At 42.8% G+C, this 16,856-nt stretch overlaps 2 protein-coding genes across 2 annotated transcripts in view; both read left to right on the top strand.

Annotated features, from left to right (window-relative positions):
- LOC306922902 (mucin-2-like) overlaps positions 1-16,856 on the top strand; it is a 138,175-nt gene that overhangs the window by 4,996 nt on the left and 116,323 nt on the right. The window lies entirely within an intron of this gene.
- LOC306923186 (uncharacterized protein) overlaps positions 6,765-16,856 on the top strand; it is a gene marked incomplete at its 5' end in the record, with an annotated part of 49,905 nt that continues 39,813 nt past the window's right edge. Inside the window, 17 exons of the mRNA XM_079501214.1 lie at positions 6,765-6,808; positions 7,608-7,745; positions 9,091-9,147; positions 9,506-9,607; positions 9,852-9,980; positions 10,366-10,480; positions 11,437-11,527; positions 12,033-12,139; positions 12,770-12,893; positions 13,224-13,328; positions 13,595-13,720; positions 14,377-14,494; positions 14,788-14,926; positions 15,456-15,566; positions 15,749-15,825; positions 16,184-16,302; positions 16,689-16,853. Coding sequence (XP_079357340.1) covers positions 6,765-6,808; positions 7,608-7,745; positions 9,091-9,147; positions 9,506-9,607; positions 9,852-9,980; positions 10,366-10,480; positions 11,437-11,527; positions 12,033-12,139; positions 12,770-12,893; positions 13,224-13,328; positions 13,595-13,720; positions 14,377-14,494; positions 14,788-14,926; positions 15,456-15,566; positions 15,749-15,825; positions 16,184-16,302; positions 16,689-16,853 — 1,867 coding nt within the window. The remainder of the gene's footprint in view (positions 6,809-7,607; positions 7,746-9,090; positions 9,148-9,505; positions 9,608-9,851; positions 9,981-10,365; positions 10,481-11,436; positions 11,528-12,032; positions 12,140-12,769; positions 12,894-13,223; positions 13,329-13,594; positions 13,721-14,376; positions 14,495-14,787; positions 14,927-15,455; positions 15,567-15,748; positions 15,826-16,183; positions 16,303-16,688; positions 16,854-16,856) is intronic.

Raw genomic sequence — 16,856 nt, 5'->3', positions numbered from 1 at the left:
TAGGAAGGTCCCAGACGCCTGGAAAGGAGCACTAGTTATCCATCGAATTCCCAAGAAAGACAATATCCCTGAAGATCCATCCACATGGAGAGACATTTCCCTTCTCCCAACAACATATAAGGTTTTTATGAAATGTATGCTGGCTAGAATCCTCCCGTGGTTGGTAGATGCAGATATTTTAGCAAACAAAAAGGGTACAGGCAGGGTATGAACGAGCATGTGTTTTGTCTTAAAACAGGGATAGACGACTTCAAGCACGAGTCATGTAGACTGTACTCAGTCTTCCTTGATTTTAGAGACGCATTTGGGACCCTTTCACATGATGTCATGAGCAGGTCACTTGAGGAAATAAAATTACCTCAGGTGTACATCGACATAGTGAAAGATATTTACTGTGAGTCCTCCATCCAGGAAAACAGCTAACTCCACCTATACCTCTAAAGATAGGGATTAAAACTGGCTGCCCTTGGAGCGCAGTTAATTTTATAATTGCCCTCAACCAGTGGTTTTATCTGTGTGCCCTCCATGGTGTGATTTCACCTAACCCAGTACAGGGCTACGCATATGATATCCAGTTGGCTTCCAGGGAAGAGAGAGTAATCGAAAACATGCTCGCCAGGACAGATTCATTTCTAGAATGGTCAGGCCTGGAAGTTAAGGACATTCAATGTGCTGTATACTGTATGAGAGAAGGAGCGGAGGAAATAGGTGGTACCACTCAAACACCGACACATGCCCTGATTTCAGAATAGCCACCAAACCCATACGTGTGTTCTCCCTTCATGAGACATACTCCTATCTAGGGCATAAGTTTAACATTGCAGGTGAATGGAAGGAACAAGTTAACATCATCTTGTCCGAGTTCACATCTAGGTTGGATCTTATTGACAGATGCTCTCTACCTTTAACCATGAAGCTAGAGGCCATTGGACCAATATCACTGTCTAAAGTCCAACACTTCTTCTCCAATGTTCACCTCCAGCAGAAGGTACTAAGCAAAATGAATAATAAAACAGTGAGCTTAGTACGTAAGTCGTTTGCCCTGAACACACACAGCACCTGTGATATTATTCACCATCCTCAGTGGGGGGGCGGGCTGGTTGTACCGAATGTGTCATGGATTTATATCAGCATGCGCATACCACATCTATTGAGCATGCTGAATAATGATGATATAGGGATGTTAGGGAGCTAGCTAGATCTTACCTGTGCCTCGATTTGAGGAGATGCAAGGTCCCTTTAGCCATGGAGCCACAGCCCCACTTCCTTGGGTTCAAAAGGAAACCCAGTGGGAAACTGGACTCACTCCCCAGGCTTTGGAGTTTCATCAGATTTGAACGACCTCTGCGTCCAAGCCGGTGTGTCCCTGGAGTGGGCGCGGCCTGACTCTGAGACTGTGGAGGTCTCTGAGGACATATAATAACTGACCCTCTCACCTCTGCTAGAGCAACAGTGACCTACAGCGGACACACCCACCTGTTGACACCTAAGGGTGCCCAGCGGACCCTGTTGGATATGTTCCAACATCGGCAACAACAACACTGGACTGGACTCAAACTCCAGGGGAAAATGGCTTGCCTTCCCCATGCTGACCATTCTGTTTCCCATTCATTTCTAAGGAACACTGCTCTAAATGAGGAAATGATTATCACCTTTACAGTAAAAGCCAGGTTACAGATCCTTCCCACCAAACTCAACCTTTCCCTCCACCCATACACCTCATTGCTCACACCACAGGGCTTGTTACAGAAACTATATGTCACACATTCTGAATGGCTGTTATGCCTATAAAGGGCTTTACATAGCACGCCACGACAGAATAGTTGACATATCTAAACATCTTGCACTGTCTGTGAGAATGTACAAACACTCCTTTTGCACATTTTTGCACATCTCTCTGCTAATACACATCTGTTGTGGTCAATGAAGAGAATAGTTCAGACAGTTTCCATCATTGAAATGGCCTGCACCTTTGATTCTAGCTTAGAGGAAAGTCATTAAATACCAGCCGCTCCTCCAGACCATCATAGAGCTAGGCTATAGGTGCAATCTACTTGTGTCTACTTCGGCAGCCTAGGACACGTACACAGTTTGGTTGTAAGAGGCTTCCAACAACTTCCAACAACTTGTTTCGCCAAATATGGCGAAGACGCTGTTACTTGTACCCCTGAAGGGTGTGTGGGTATTTGTCCAGGATTTGCTGATTGCACTCTGTACAGCACCGTGTAAATATTTGTGTCTCTTATGTGGACATAAATAAATGATTAAAATGTGTGTGTGTGTGTGTGTGTGTGTGTGTGTGTGTGTGTGTGTGTGCGCACGAAACGAGCACGCTCATGACAATTTCACGGGACCGTGCCCACGTAATTACGCTTGCGTTGTCATCCCTCGATTCTCCGCCCAAAAAAATGCAGGCCTCTCATTGAAAGCACCTTTGACCCTAGCCTTGACTGAGCAAGCTTTTATGACGATGGTCTTTAAATACCATCTCAGAGCTGGGCTATAGTGCTGATTAATTACTATTTGTTTTTATTTTGTGGACACACCCACAGACCCACAGAGGGTTTCAACAACTTGGGATACCCAAAAAGCAGGTAAAAAGTATTGTGCTGTCTCTACCATAATTGGCAGATGCTGTTAATTTTACCCACTATTCCTTACCCGTTCAAAGATAGATCATAGCCTACTATTGATATGCATTTTGATGCAGGTGGTCCGCGGACCCCCAAGTGGTCAACGAAGCAAGTAAAGCACTGTCTCTGCCTCTCTGTCTCTATCTCTCTCTCACATGCACACACACACACACGCGCACAAGGTCATTGAGAGAAAGAGAGAGGCGACCCATCAGCCGACACACACACACTCGTGTCGTTGCACACACCCGTGTTCTCAAGAGAGCGCGTTAGTAATCATAATGCGGTTAGCACGCGACAGACACATGCACGGCTGCACGCACATGCTTGCGAGCTGCCAGTGGGCAGACTGCTGCCATTTGTAAACAACATGCGCAGTTGAAAAATTCATTTTGATTTTACGACTTACGGTTCGAAGAGTTATAGGGCAAAACGCAAAGTGGGCTCTTATAGCGCCACCGTGAGGCCGACTGATGCAATTATTTTTCAATACATTTTCGTAATTATTATGAACCTCCTCTCCAACATTGTAGCGCTTACGGTCTCCAAGTAAAAAGTACTTGAATGGGAGTCTTCGATCTTCCCATTATAAGTCAATGGGGAAAATGTATTAACTAATAAATGTAATAAACAGCGTTACATTTGTTAAATTGGAAAAAGGGCCTTGTTAAGACCTCCATAAGGTAATGGTCAATGCCTGTGTGGAAATTCAGAGCCATTGGTCCAGCCAGCGAGGAGCAGCGACAGACAGACAGAGACAGACAGACAGACAGACAGACAGACAGACAGACAGACAGACAGACAGACAGACAGACAATCAAACAAACCAAAATTGAAATCCAGAATGAAATGTATGATTATGTCATGGTCACGTCCTGAGCCCCTTCCTGTTTGTCCATGATTTTCCTCTATCTCTCCCATAGATATTATAAAATCACACCTGTGTGAACTGAGTGGTGCAACTCCCCCCCCCCCCCCTCTCTCTCATTAGCAGGCAACAGTGCAGCACTATCTCTCTCTCTCTGTTTCTGGCACAACAGCGCCACTTTTGCCCCTACTGGTACTCATAGTCACACACATAGGTTAACACACAGTCACATAGGTTAACACGGACATTGCTGTTCCTTGGAGTGGTTGCACCACTCAAAAAATAGATGCCTCACTGACCGTTGCAGTTAATTGGAGCGACGTGTATCCCAATGAAGGCGGAAGTGCAGTGCTGAAGGCTTTTTTTTTTTAACAAATCTTTATAACAGTCATGACAATACATTACAATACAAAACAAGACAAACAAACAAACACAAACAACAAAGTTATTAATACAACAATAGAACATCAGAGCCAGGGGGGATTAGATTACTAACAGAAAACATTAAAGAGTGAACACAAAGCAACAGTTCTCCGCAGCTTTCTTATTTAGAAGTGCTGAAAGCATTTGCTGAAGGCACACTGCGTCGCTTCCCAAGTGACGTCACTCATGCGACTCCTCCATGTCTCTCGCTGTCACTCAAGTGACTACTGGCCAATCACAGCGTTTTTCCGGGACTTATGTTACGCACGCGGAAGCTGCTCATTGAAGGCAAATGCTTTGCAAGGAATGTCGGGAAAATTGTGCCTTCAATTGTGACACGCGCCTCAGAGCCGGAAAGGGCGTCTACGTATGTCTATGGTCTCTCCCAAGTCCTGCTCCTCTGACTCTGATTGCCCTGAGTGCCATCACCTGTGGGGACCAGCTGAGCCAGGTTGGGTGATGAGCTCCAGTGACTATTTAAACTCTGCCTTGTGTTTGTTCAGTGCTGGATCTTTTTACCAAGTAAAGTCAAGTTTATGTGATCTTCTTGTCCTGCCTTTGTTTGAGTTCCTGCATTTTCATGGGTCCTAACCAAGCCCCCAGTAAGGCTATCCAACGTTGAAGATGCCACTACCTACTGGCGAAATGTGGAATGTGGAAAGTGGACAGATGTTCATGACTTCACATGAAAACAAAATTGAGGTCCGGGGCTAGGCTAGGCTAAACTTCCGCTCACTCGAGCCATTGAGTTATAATTATACTTCCGGAAGTCTTCCGGGTGCTTCAAAAAATGTTTGTGCTAAATTTGGGGGTATCAGTCATATCGTCACTCACTTTTGGGAAGTACATTTGGGGGTCCTTGACATGAAAGAGTTTTAGAACCATTGATAGCAACATTCTTTTTTTGTTTTTGTTTTTTTGTAGAATCAGTCTCAGGTCTTCATGGGTTAAATACCAAACCCATTGCTTAACAATGTCTTCAGGCTAGACTCTACCCTGAGCCATCCTAAACTAGCGTTGGAAATAAGTGTGTTGGAACTAGGTGGCTAATCATATCAGTTTGTTTTGGCAAGTCTGAAGCAGCTGGTCAAGTGATACAGCACACATTGGCGGCTGCACCCGTCAAACTACAGCACGCAGCAGCAGCCCACTTCAAGTAACTCCAGTCAATACAATGTACAACAGTACTTGTACTGTTGTCCTCCTGACAAAGGAAATGAAAAGGACTTACTGAGTCACCATATAAGACTCTCAACCTGTGGGCCGGGGCACCCAAAGAATTAGCAAAAAAAAACATGTCAAGAAGAAATGCCATGCTATGTTTTTTTTCTTTAAAACCTTGCGTTTCCACTGTGATACCAAGAATAAGAACTTAAAAGTATTCTACGTTTGTTTAGTTTTGTAAACATAAGCAACACGTTTTCAACTTCAAGCAAGTCCAGCCTGCAATAGGCTACTTTGATTTGGGCGGACGTGGGCAATGTTATTACTAATGACTCTATAATATGCCTCCGAACAAAGGGAAGGAATTCACGTATAATCTCACAGTTACTTTCTTACTCACTGCAGTCACTATAGAGGCCCTCCATTGTACCTGATGACCTTTGGAGATACGGTCACAAAAGGCTCAATTCTTATCACACACAGATATCGAAACGCCTTGAATTGTGTTTAAGATTTGATCACATGACTAAAAAAACGAAATGACAGGAAATAACACCAGCAACTGTGAGGCGTTCTGTATCCAATTCTTCTTTTTGTATGGGGTTTCCTATAGTCGAATGGTCTACTCTATAATGTATATCGTCGCTGTCGGGTGGATTAACACCTCTGAGGGCCCCTGGGCACTGAAGCTCGAAGGGCCCCCCTTCATGCGCGCGCAATTTTTTTTGCTGTTTTGGAGCCGTTTTGGGGCAGTTTTATGCCGTTATATTGGCCTATTTCCGGTCGCCTACCCCCCCCAGAGTGACAGCCAATCTAGCGCATTGTTGCTGCTTTACACACAATTGCACTTTTCAGCTGCCCTTCTCACCAACAATAAAACACTAATCTTTTTAGACACCATTTATTTCATTCGGATTAGTGGCCCCTGTTTCCCAAGGGCCCCTGGGCACGTGCCCAAAGTGCCCATATGGTAGATCCGGCCCTGTGGAAACCTCATTATGTCTTTTCAGGATTCAAAATAGCAAATGAGCTTGTAGATATTTTTGTGCTATTTTTGTTTACACGCATGTAGATTGTCTATTTTCACAATTTCTAAATTATAGTAAAAGAACGGTTACAAGGAATTAATTCCACCTGGCTGCAACGATGTTATGGCAGAAGGCAAGGTCTTTGTTTCACCCAAATTAAGTATTGAGTAATGACCAACTTTGTTTGCATTCAGCTCAGAGTTACAGGCTTACAGCTAATAATACAAATATTAAATAATTATCATTATGTTACTGATCTCCACAACTTTTTGGCATGTTAAGCGAGGGAGGAAATCTGTAAAACAAATCATCAAGTTATACATTTTTTGTATAATAGTGCCATAATCCATTGAAAAATATCTTCTATCAATTATTTGCATTTACTGATCCTTTATCAGTTCTGCTATTTCTGTGTGCAGTCCTGCTAGTCAAGTGGTCTTCTGATTTTAGACCAAAGACCCTTAGCTGAAAGAGAGAGATGAATACAGGTATAATTGTGTTGCAGATTTAACTTTATCATACTGTAGATTTCACAGATAGTTTAACAGCCATTACTGCCTATTACGACACCATCAAAAAGGCCTGCAAAATAAAATGTTGTCATCAAAATCAACTGTAGATTTAGTAGACTAAATACTTCCGGGTATGATGGTCCTATGGGCTCCGGTGGGGGCTCCTCACTGGCACGTGAGGTGAGTCAGTATAGGATTAACAGCATTGACAACACAGCAATGTGTGTGTGTGGAGGAATCAATTCGACATCACGACTACATTGAAATGTTCTAGAAACCTCAGTGCTTACGTCACACCAGTAGAAGGGAGTGAACAAGGAGACTAGGGAAGGGGGCAGTGGTGGTTAAGTAATACATATAAGAGTAATGAGTATAAGAGTATCACTGCAATGTAGAAATACTTACAAATTTTACTTGAGTAAATGTACAAAAGTCTTGGTATCAAAATGTACTTAAACGTACCAAAAGTAGAAAGTACTCATTATGCAGAATGTCCCATTTCACACGTTTTCAAATGTAAAAAAAGGGGGGAAAAGAGAAAAAAAAACCCCAAAAAAGGGAGATCTACAAGCTCACAATGTGTCACATTGCAACACGTTGTGAGCGTGTAGATCATCTATTTCCACTTGTACATACTGTACAAGTGGTTAATGTATGTTTTGTAATAATAAAAATCTTCAAAATAACAATTAAGTAACTAAAGGTTTCAAATAATTGCAGTGGAGTAAAAAAAAAGTACAATATTTGTCTCTGAGACATAGTGCAGTAGAAGTAAAAGTACAGACAATTGGAAATACTCCAGGAAAGTAAGTAAGTAAGATAAATAAATAAATAAATAATCTGAATTGTACTTAATTACAGTATAGAGTAAATGCACTTAATTACTTTCCACCACTGGGGGAAAGGAACCCACTAGGATGTGAGGGCAGGTCGTGCGTGGTGGCACTGCCCCACCTGTCCAGACCTTCCCACTATAAAGCCAGGGCCCTGCCAACCGCTTGTCCCAAACCTTTCCTGTGGAACGTGCAGACTTCACAGATGACTTCTACCCAGCCGCCAGGCATGACTACCAGCCGGCTGCTGTGGCTAGCGCTGTCGGCCATGATGCTACACAGCGGTACGTAAACTTATAAACTCCACTCCTCAGCCTCAAGCGTCAAGAAAAGAAGAAAGAAAAGCGCAATCTCTGCAGACTTGAGTCTTTTCTATATGTACAGTATAGCCATTGTGCAGCTCCACTGTTTACCTACTGTCCAGGGAAACTGTGCTGGAGGTTAATGCACTGCATGGGCCAAAGCTCAGCCCTTTCTTATTGAGCCTTAATTATGAATTAAATATTACTAATGAATGCTTGAGAGGATGTGGCATCGATCAGCCAAGATTACCTTTTACAAGGAGTCATATTTGCCTTTAAGGTGCTCTAAGATATTTGTTAAAAATATTATAGTGATACTAGTTGCTATAGGGCAGGGGTCTTCAGCGTTTTTCAGGCCAAGGACCTCCTAGTTGAGAGAGAGGTGAAGCAAGGAAACGTTATCATAGTACACTTGTTTGAAAGCAATCATCAGTGTTGTAACTTCATGTTGATGTGTTTTCAGACATTGAGCCACTTAGACGTTTGACTTCATGTACTTTATTCGTTTTTCCTCTCTAAACCAAACCTCTTTCCTAAAAATAGCAGATGTACAAGCTTAAAAGGCGTCATAGTGCGACACATTGTGCAATGTATTGGCTTATGTTTTCCACAGAATGGGGATGCAAAGGTTCAAGTGGTATATGGTTGTCGAGTAACAGGGGTCTCCCGTCTCTCCAGCTCTTCACTAAACAGAAAATAACATTTTCAGTCGGGACACGCATTTCATCTAATCAAGGGAGACGACCCGTAGCGGAAATAGCCCTTGTAGATTGCCCTTTTTTATATTGGGCCCCAAGAGTCCCTTCCTCTAAATCAGGGTTCCCCAATTAATTTTCCTCAAGGGCCATATTTTGACTAGGGTACCAGGCTGGGGGCCGCGTCCGCACGCGCGAAAAATTGGGTTTTTTATTTTTTCATTAATTAATTAAAAATTGTTCTCAACCAGTGGTCCGGGGACCACCAGTGGTCCTTGAGGGGGTGCCCAGTTGGACATGCATAGGCTACTGACCCCCATTTAATGCCATTTATAGCTGGGACACCCCCCCAAAACAAAACAAAAACCTTTAAAAAAAAAAAATAACTTCCATGCGGAAAATAGTTCTGACACAGATCTTCTATTTCCCGAGTGGAACACCCGAGCACAACCAAACCAAACCATCAAATGATCTGTCTTTTAGTTCCACTGGATCTCTTCAAATTGGCAATATATCTAGTCTTAGTTTTAGTCATCATAGCCTAATTTTGATTTAATTATTGTCAATGAAAGAAGGCAGTAGTCATGGTTTGAGTCGACGAAATTAACACCGCCTGTGACGTGTCTCAACAGAAGCGACATCTGCAGTAAACAGCATCCCTTCTCTGTCTCCAACTCCACATCTAGCAGGTGAGCCAATGTCACACTGACTGGGAATCAAGGAATCACGTGACCTACAGGCTATATAACTTGCTGAAGGATTTTAACACGGGGGTGTCTTTACCAAGAATATTGGTATTGGTGTTATAGTATCGAATCAAAATGTCTTCCGAGCTATACCCATCTGTCTTATGATAAACATGAGAATTGAGAACATTATAATGGTGTGTAAAAAACAAAATCTAGAATTTGCCACGTACAAGGACAAGTCTCGCCACGTATACATTTGTCCGTGTACGGACATATTGATGCATGACCCCTGCCCTGCTGATGATTGACCGTTATTGTGCGCAGGTGTGAATGCGGTCCATAACGACCTTGTGTGCAGCACCTGGGGGAACTTCCACTTCAAGACGTTTGACGGAGACATCTTCCAGCTGCCCTCCACCTGCAACCATTTGCTAACTTCGCTCTGTAGCGCCTCGTACAGGTATAGGAGGCCTCTCACCATTATTACATAAATCGCCGAAGCGGCCATTTTGCTCTCACGTCATATCTGGGTTGGGAGTTCATTAACTTAATTGCAAAACGGCTGCCATGTGAACATGGTGGATTTCCCTCTGTACAAATGTATTTGTGATGAGCAGGTTGGTCCCTTGCATGGTATGATTGGTACCATTTATTTATTATAATGATTATACATGTTTACATTCAAACCCCAACCCCACCTCCAGGGACTTCAACGTGCAGATGCGACGCAGCATGGTGGACGGTCTGCCCACCATCAGTGACATCATCATGAAGCTAGATGGCGCCGGCGTAGTGCAGCTCTCCAAAGACTCTGTGGTCGTCAATGGCAACAAGTGAGTCACGGTTTTCGAGCGGTTTTCTAGGTAAAATGTTGTACTCAATTAAAGGGGATACTTGTATTCAGAAAACAGGGAAAAGGGCTATACTGACGTAAGAAAAGAAGAAGTGCAATTCTTGATGGAGGTAATATGGGGTGTAGTGGAAAGTAACTAAATTGTATACATTTTATAAACTGTGTCTGTTCTACTCCACTACGATTGCCTTTCTGAGTTGACTTAGTTAGTTTTTAGTGTTTATTGAGAGCCTGGTAATAATAATAAGATTGCTGCAAGCAGCTAAGACAAGACAAAGACTGAGTAATAGTGAGTATGTCCCTTTCTTGACCCGAAGTTACCACAATCATCATCATGATCATCATCATATGTTTTGTGTTTGTAGGGTCACACTTCCATACAGTGATTCAGGAGTTCTCATTGAGAAAACTGTCTCCTTCATTAAAATCAAAGCCAAGCTGGGTCTGGTGGCCTATTGGAACCAGAAGGACTCTTTACTGGTGAGTTCCACTTCAATTTCAATTCCAAGGAGCTTTTATTGGAATGAGAAAACATACATTACATTGCCAAAGCAAAGTGTCAAAAAAATATAATAAAAACAGTTTGTGTGGAATAACGCTTTTCAGTACCCACTTCAACTGTATAGCACTGTTGATTTTGACAGCAACATTTATGTTGGTGTAGTTTTAGTCACAGTCTTTTGACTTTAGCCTAGTTTTTGTCATATTTTAGTCATCTGAAATGTCAAGTTTTAGTTGACAAAAAAAAATCACAAGATTTTAGTCAACTGAATCTATAGTTGATTTCATCGACTAAAGTTTATGTTGGGACTCGGGAGGCCATGTAATGCCTGATTCATATTCGGCTGTGTGCCAAGGTGTGTGCAGCTCTTGTAGATTGGCACTTTTCGGGTTAAGCATGACACGACTTGTCTTAGTTCTAATTGGATCAGTCTAGTTTTAGTCGACTAAATATCATAGGATTTTAGTCGACTAAATCTACAGGTGATTTAGTTGACTAAATTGTATTTTTGGTGGGCCTTGATGGCGTCGTAATGACTGTTTTTACATTTGCTGAAAATAGCCGATCTACAAGCTCACAAGCAGCGCTACGCGTTGTGAGCTTGTAGATCTGCTATATTGTAAAATGACTTATACTGGATCTCTTGTCCACTAGTCCCTTCCTAACATTTTAGTCTAGTATTTATTTGTTGATGAAATTGTCAATATATTTAGTCTTAGTTTTAGTCATCCTGGCTGAGATTTTATTTAGTTTCCATTTAGTTTCCGTTAGTGGAAAAAGGTAGTCGACGAACACTTTTCGTCTTAGTTTATAGTCATAATTTTAGTCAACAAACTTAACACTGAAACACTGGTAAAGTACAGCTACTGTACTCAAAACATGTACTTAAGTTATGTACAGTAATCGTGTAAATGTGTTTTGTTACCGTGTCCAGGTGGAGCTGGATGCAAAGTACAAGAACCAAACGTGTGGTCTGTGTGGAGACTTCAATGGAGTCCAGCAACACAACGAGTTCTACAGCCATGGTAACTGACCACTGTATTATTATTATTATTTTGGCCATATTGGACATGATTTGGGCCTCTTCCTTACTTCCTTGGTGTTACCAATGAGTTTCTGTTCTGTTCCACCACTCCTATAGACAGCTATGTGTGTGGCCTGGTCTGTCCCTGTGTCCCTGTGTCCGAGCACGGAAATAGCGTTATAGCGTTTGTTCACCACCAAGTGTCACTGTTGCACCGCCTAACACACAGACACACACAGGCCAGGGAGGAGGGTTTGTACAGTACAGTACAGTACAGTACAGTACAGTACAGTACAGTACAGTACAGTACAGTACAGTACAGTACAGTACAGTACCACTCACTTCAGATGGGTCTGATTTTTTTAATTCCAAGGACCCCCATAAATAACCCTCATAACTCTTAGAGTGCACATATGATTGGGGGTCCACAGCCCATGTATGTACAAATGGAACCTTACGGGTCCATTATTACTCCAATCAATATATATATGTTTATGTGTCATTAGGTGGTAAGATGTCCCCCTCAGACTACGGTAACATATGGAGAATCGATGGTCCCACTGAGACCTGCTCTGACTTCACCTTACCCCCCACCACGAGCTGCCACAACATGGTAAGAGCTCTACATATACTGTATTTTAGGGATGCACCAATTAATATGGAAATGCTTGGCCGATACCGATGTTTAAAATAACAATTTAGCCGATACCGATACTGATGTTTGTTTATTTCATTGTTTTGGTGTTATTATTTCCCCCGTTTGTGTCAGGGAAACAATATACATCTTCATTATAATAAATTCTGTTCATAATTGTCAGATTGGTATAGGCCAATCAATCAGAGACATTGTGTTCCAACACTCTATCCCCCAAACTGTTTTGCCCGAGACAAAAATAGTGAAAATAGCACATGTACAAGCTTGTAGGTCTATATCTGCTATTTTTGAACCATTGTGACACACACTGATACAGTAGTATATCTTTCTTTTCTCATATCGCACACGTGCGACAACAGAATATAAACAAGACCAGCTGTGTGTGACCTTTTGAATACAGATTGTATATTGTAACTATATTGTACCCAAGTAACGCCATTGTTTTGGAAAAGGTATAAGTAGGTAACTGATTACTCTTAATTGCTAAATAATCCGTCCCCAAAAAAGTAACACTGAAAATGACACAGATGCTTTCAGTGGTTGAAAATAAAAAATAATATATATTTTTGTATGTCTTGTCACGAACAGAAACCGCTGTGCGAGCAGATGTTCTCAGCTCCGGCGTTCAGCGGCTGTGTAGATGTGCTGGACTTGGCCTCGTTCGTAGACGTGTGCATGGCCGACGTGTGCAACTGTAACAGCACGCTGCCAGGTGTGTGTGTGTGTGTGTGTGTGTGTGTGTGTGTGTGTGTGTGTGTGTGTGTGTGTGTGTGTGTGTGTGTGTGTGTGTGTGTGCATGTGCGTGTGTGTGTGTGTGCGTGTGTGTACCGTATATCACTTTTAATTTAGATTTAGTTTCAGTCATACTCTTTTGAACAAAAAAGATGTACCGGTAGCCATGTTTTACTTAGTCTAGTTGTTTTTTTGTCGACGGAATTGTCAAAAATGTCAAAACTTTGCAGAGCAAGACACACCACAACATTTGGCTGCTTGTATACTTGTGTTAGTGACAAATGAGACCTTATTGCTTGTTGCTTTCCAGGCGGTGACACCAGTGAGTGTCTGTGCAGCACGCTCTCTGAGTTCTCCAGGCAGTGTGTGCACGCCGGAAGCTCGCCACAGACGTGGAGAACCCCCCAACACTGTGGTAAGGACAGGACAATAACACACCATGCAGGCACTTTGTATGTTGGTTTATTCAGTGGTGGAAAAAGTATATACAGTATTTTTTTTTTTTTACTTAAGTTAAAGTATCAATAGCCTACTATACATGTCCTATCTCACAGGTTGTCATAGGTTTGCAATGAAATGTTTTGGAAATGGCAGATCTACAGGCTCACAATGTGTCACGACATATTTTATTAAACGGCATTAGACGGCATTAACCAGGTGTGATGTGTTGTGTGTCCACAGAGAAGCGCTGTCCTTTCAACATGGAATACAGCGAATGTGGCAGCCCCTGCACTGACACCTGCTCCAATCCAGCTGCCAGCTACGTCTGTGACACCCACTGCACCGACGGCTGCTTCTGCCCCAAAGGTACAACACACGTATATACACAACCACAACTTGTGCAGTAGTACACCTGACATTCCATGACAGTACGGTAGTCTACATCCACGCGCGCGTGCGGTAAAGCGGTGGTCCTCAAACTAATTTCATGTCAAGCACCCCCGAATCAATTATGTATTTGACAACGGATCCCATCCCCCCCCCCATCTGAAAATATCTTGGACCAGGGTCCCACAGAAAAATAATAATAATTGTGCTGTAAACAAATGTAAATGTTTAAAAAATTTCCAAACATTTGCAAGAGTTAAAAAAAAGGCAAAAACAAAAAATAGCAGATGCACAGCTGTGAGCTAGTACATCTGCGATTTTTTTAAATAGCCAAAGTAAAACATATGGATAATATAGTAAAAATATTTGCATGCTATATTAACTAGCCTACTTTTGCTGGGTACCATGGAATCCCCAAGGAACAAAAACATTCTCTTCTAGGGGGTCCCTTCATGGCACAAATATTTGAGCCGAGGAGCGCTTTTATTTGGATATGGATATATGTCCACAGCGCTCACACACAAGTGTGGATATCCTTATTTGAATAACACAAAAGATGGTAACATAATGGCGTGTAACCGTCATGTTAACATAATCACTATATGGTAATATAATCCTGTGTAACCTTCCACCAGGCATGGTGCTGGATGATGTGAATAAGAAGGGTTGCATGCCACTCAAAGACTGTTCCTGCACCTACAACAGCAAGACCTATACGCCTGGTCAGTCCTACGATGGAAACTGCAAGACCTGGTAGGACTTGTCTGTCTGTCTGTCTGTCTGTCTGTCTGTCTGTCTGTCTGTCTGTCTGTGTCTGTCTCAAGAATCAACTGTATTGTCATCAATCAACCTGTATTGTTTCCAGGTGTAAAGAAGTATAGATGAATATTATTTTTGCACAAGCTTCAGCATTTTGTTGTTTTCCATACTGGGGAGACTTAGCTGGGGACCCCTGGAACTCCCTCCCTCAAGGACCCCTGGGGGTCCCCGGGGACCCCCACTTTGGGAACCACTGGTTTATAACACTAAGTGTTGTTCTATTACAGTGTGTGTGAGGGCGGTCAGTGGAGCTGTAAGGAGAAGCAATGTACAGGGACCTGCTCTGTGGAGGGAGGCTCTCATGTCAACACCTTTGATGGTAGAACCTACACCTTCCATGGAGACTGCTCCTACGTGCTGGCCAAGGTATTGCTTTCCCCCACAAATATTATGTATTAACAGGTTCCGTGCCGGGCCCGTAAAGACTCTGTCCAGCTTGCCATAGCCGTAAAGGCGAGGTTTTTTTTTATCCACGTTAATCCGCGATTGATTATCATCACGTTAGCATGTTGTAGCATTTTTAGCTAGATCCAGGCCGCAATCATGTAAAAACGGCCAAAAATCCCAAGCCGAAACCGTCTTTATATGCATTTATGGCTCATAATTTAAAAAAAATGCGATATTTGGTGCTTGATTAGAGCTTAATTTGACTTTGTTATGATACAAAAAAAGCTATCGCGCTAATATACAGGCCCCAGATGACTGTTGTGAGCTGGCCAACTTTCAGTTCCGGTTCAAACTGGTGTAAACATCCGGATGCTCGCTTGCCTATAGCTCGCTCTGCGCTGCCTCTCGTGGCTTAATTCACCTTCACTCATACTGTGACAACATCTATGGCTCCATTTCGCGTGTCAGTTATTGATGGTGAAACATGATGGTTTTGTGTCTTCTTCAGGACTGTATCGGCCACCAGTATGTGTTACTGGGAGATGTGGAGCAGTGTGGAATGACAGAGAGCCAGACGTGTTTGAAATCTGTGACTCTGGCTCTGCCAGCGCACAACACAGTGAGTAGTACGCACGCACGCACGCACGCACGCACACACGCACGCACGCATGGGGGTCCCGACCAACATGTTGAGAACCACATGACTTACACCACCTTACAGCACATACAGCAGCGCCCCCTCTGACCTCATACTGTACATTGGCTATTTCTGACGTGACCTTTTGTTTTGTTTCATGCCAGGTCATCAACATTCTGCCCAACGGCAAAGTGTTTGTGAATGGAATCTACTCAGAGCTGCCCTTATCTATTGGTGAGATGTCTGTCTGTCTGTCTGTCTGTCTGTCTGTCTGTCTAGCAAGTGTAAATTCAGTCATTACGACGGCATCAAGGCCTGCCAAAATACATTTTAGTCGACTAAATCAACTGTAGATTTAAAATCTTACGATATTTAGTCGACTAAAGCTAGACTAACACTAAAACATTCCAGGTGACTAAAATGTGACTAAAACTAAATGAAAAACTATTGAAGAGACTATGACTAAAACTAAAAACCAAATTTGCTGACAAAAACAACACTGTTTTACAGTAACTACCCATTTACTATAGACTTCACCTTGGTACAGTACATTGCATTGAGTAGAACTGTCCCTCTCCAGCCGGTGTGTCAACATTCAGAGCGTCCTCCTTCTACCTGGTGGTCCACACGTCGCTGGGGCTGCAGCTGAAGGTTCAGATCAAGCCCCGCATGCAGGTCTACATCACAGCGGAACCCCAACACAAAGGGAAGACCTGCGGTACGTATTCAGCAGTGGTTCCCAAAACTTTTTTAAAAACAAATGTATAAGCTCAGTGTGGGCTTGTATAGATTGGCTAGTTTTGAAAAAAAATAATTTGCTTCTAATGACTTAAAAGTGTGTTAATGTCTTGGTTGTAAATGTATTATGGTAATGAGTTCATTAAGTGTGTCTTTTTTTAGGCGTGTGGGGAACTCCAAGGCCTCACTCACACCTAAGACACACTTGTGTCCTGTGTCTTCTGTGTGTGCTTGGCCGCCTCAATGCATTTCCAATGGGAGTCACATGGTTTCATGACACAACCTTGTTGCATGGCCGTCTTCTGCCCTAGATTATGATGGTGAGATAACAGGTGTTTTTTTTTTGGTTTGTTTTGTTTTTTTCAGGTCTGTGTGGTAATTTCAACAGTAACCAGGGTGATGACTTCATGACGATGGGCGGCGTCACAGAGGGCACGGCGGCGGGCTTCGTCAACAGCTGGAAGACCCTGGCCAAATGTTCTGATGTCAAAACACACTTTGACAACCCCTGTAGCCTCAGCCTGGAGAACGGTA

The sequence above is a fragment of the Electrona antarctica genome, assembly GCF_951216825.1.
Source record: "Electrona antarctica genome assembly, chromosome: 5".
Classification (NCBI taxonomy): Eukaryota; Metazoa; Chordata; class Actinopteri; order Myctophiformes; family Myctophidae; genus Electrona; species Electrona antarctica.
This window is presented reverse-complemented; position numbering and strand designations above follow the sequence as displayed.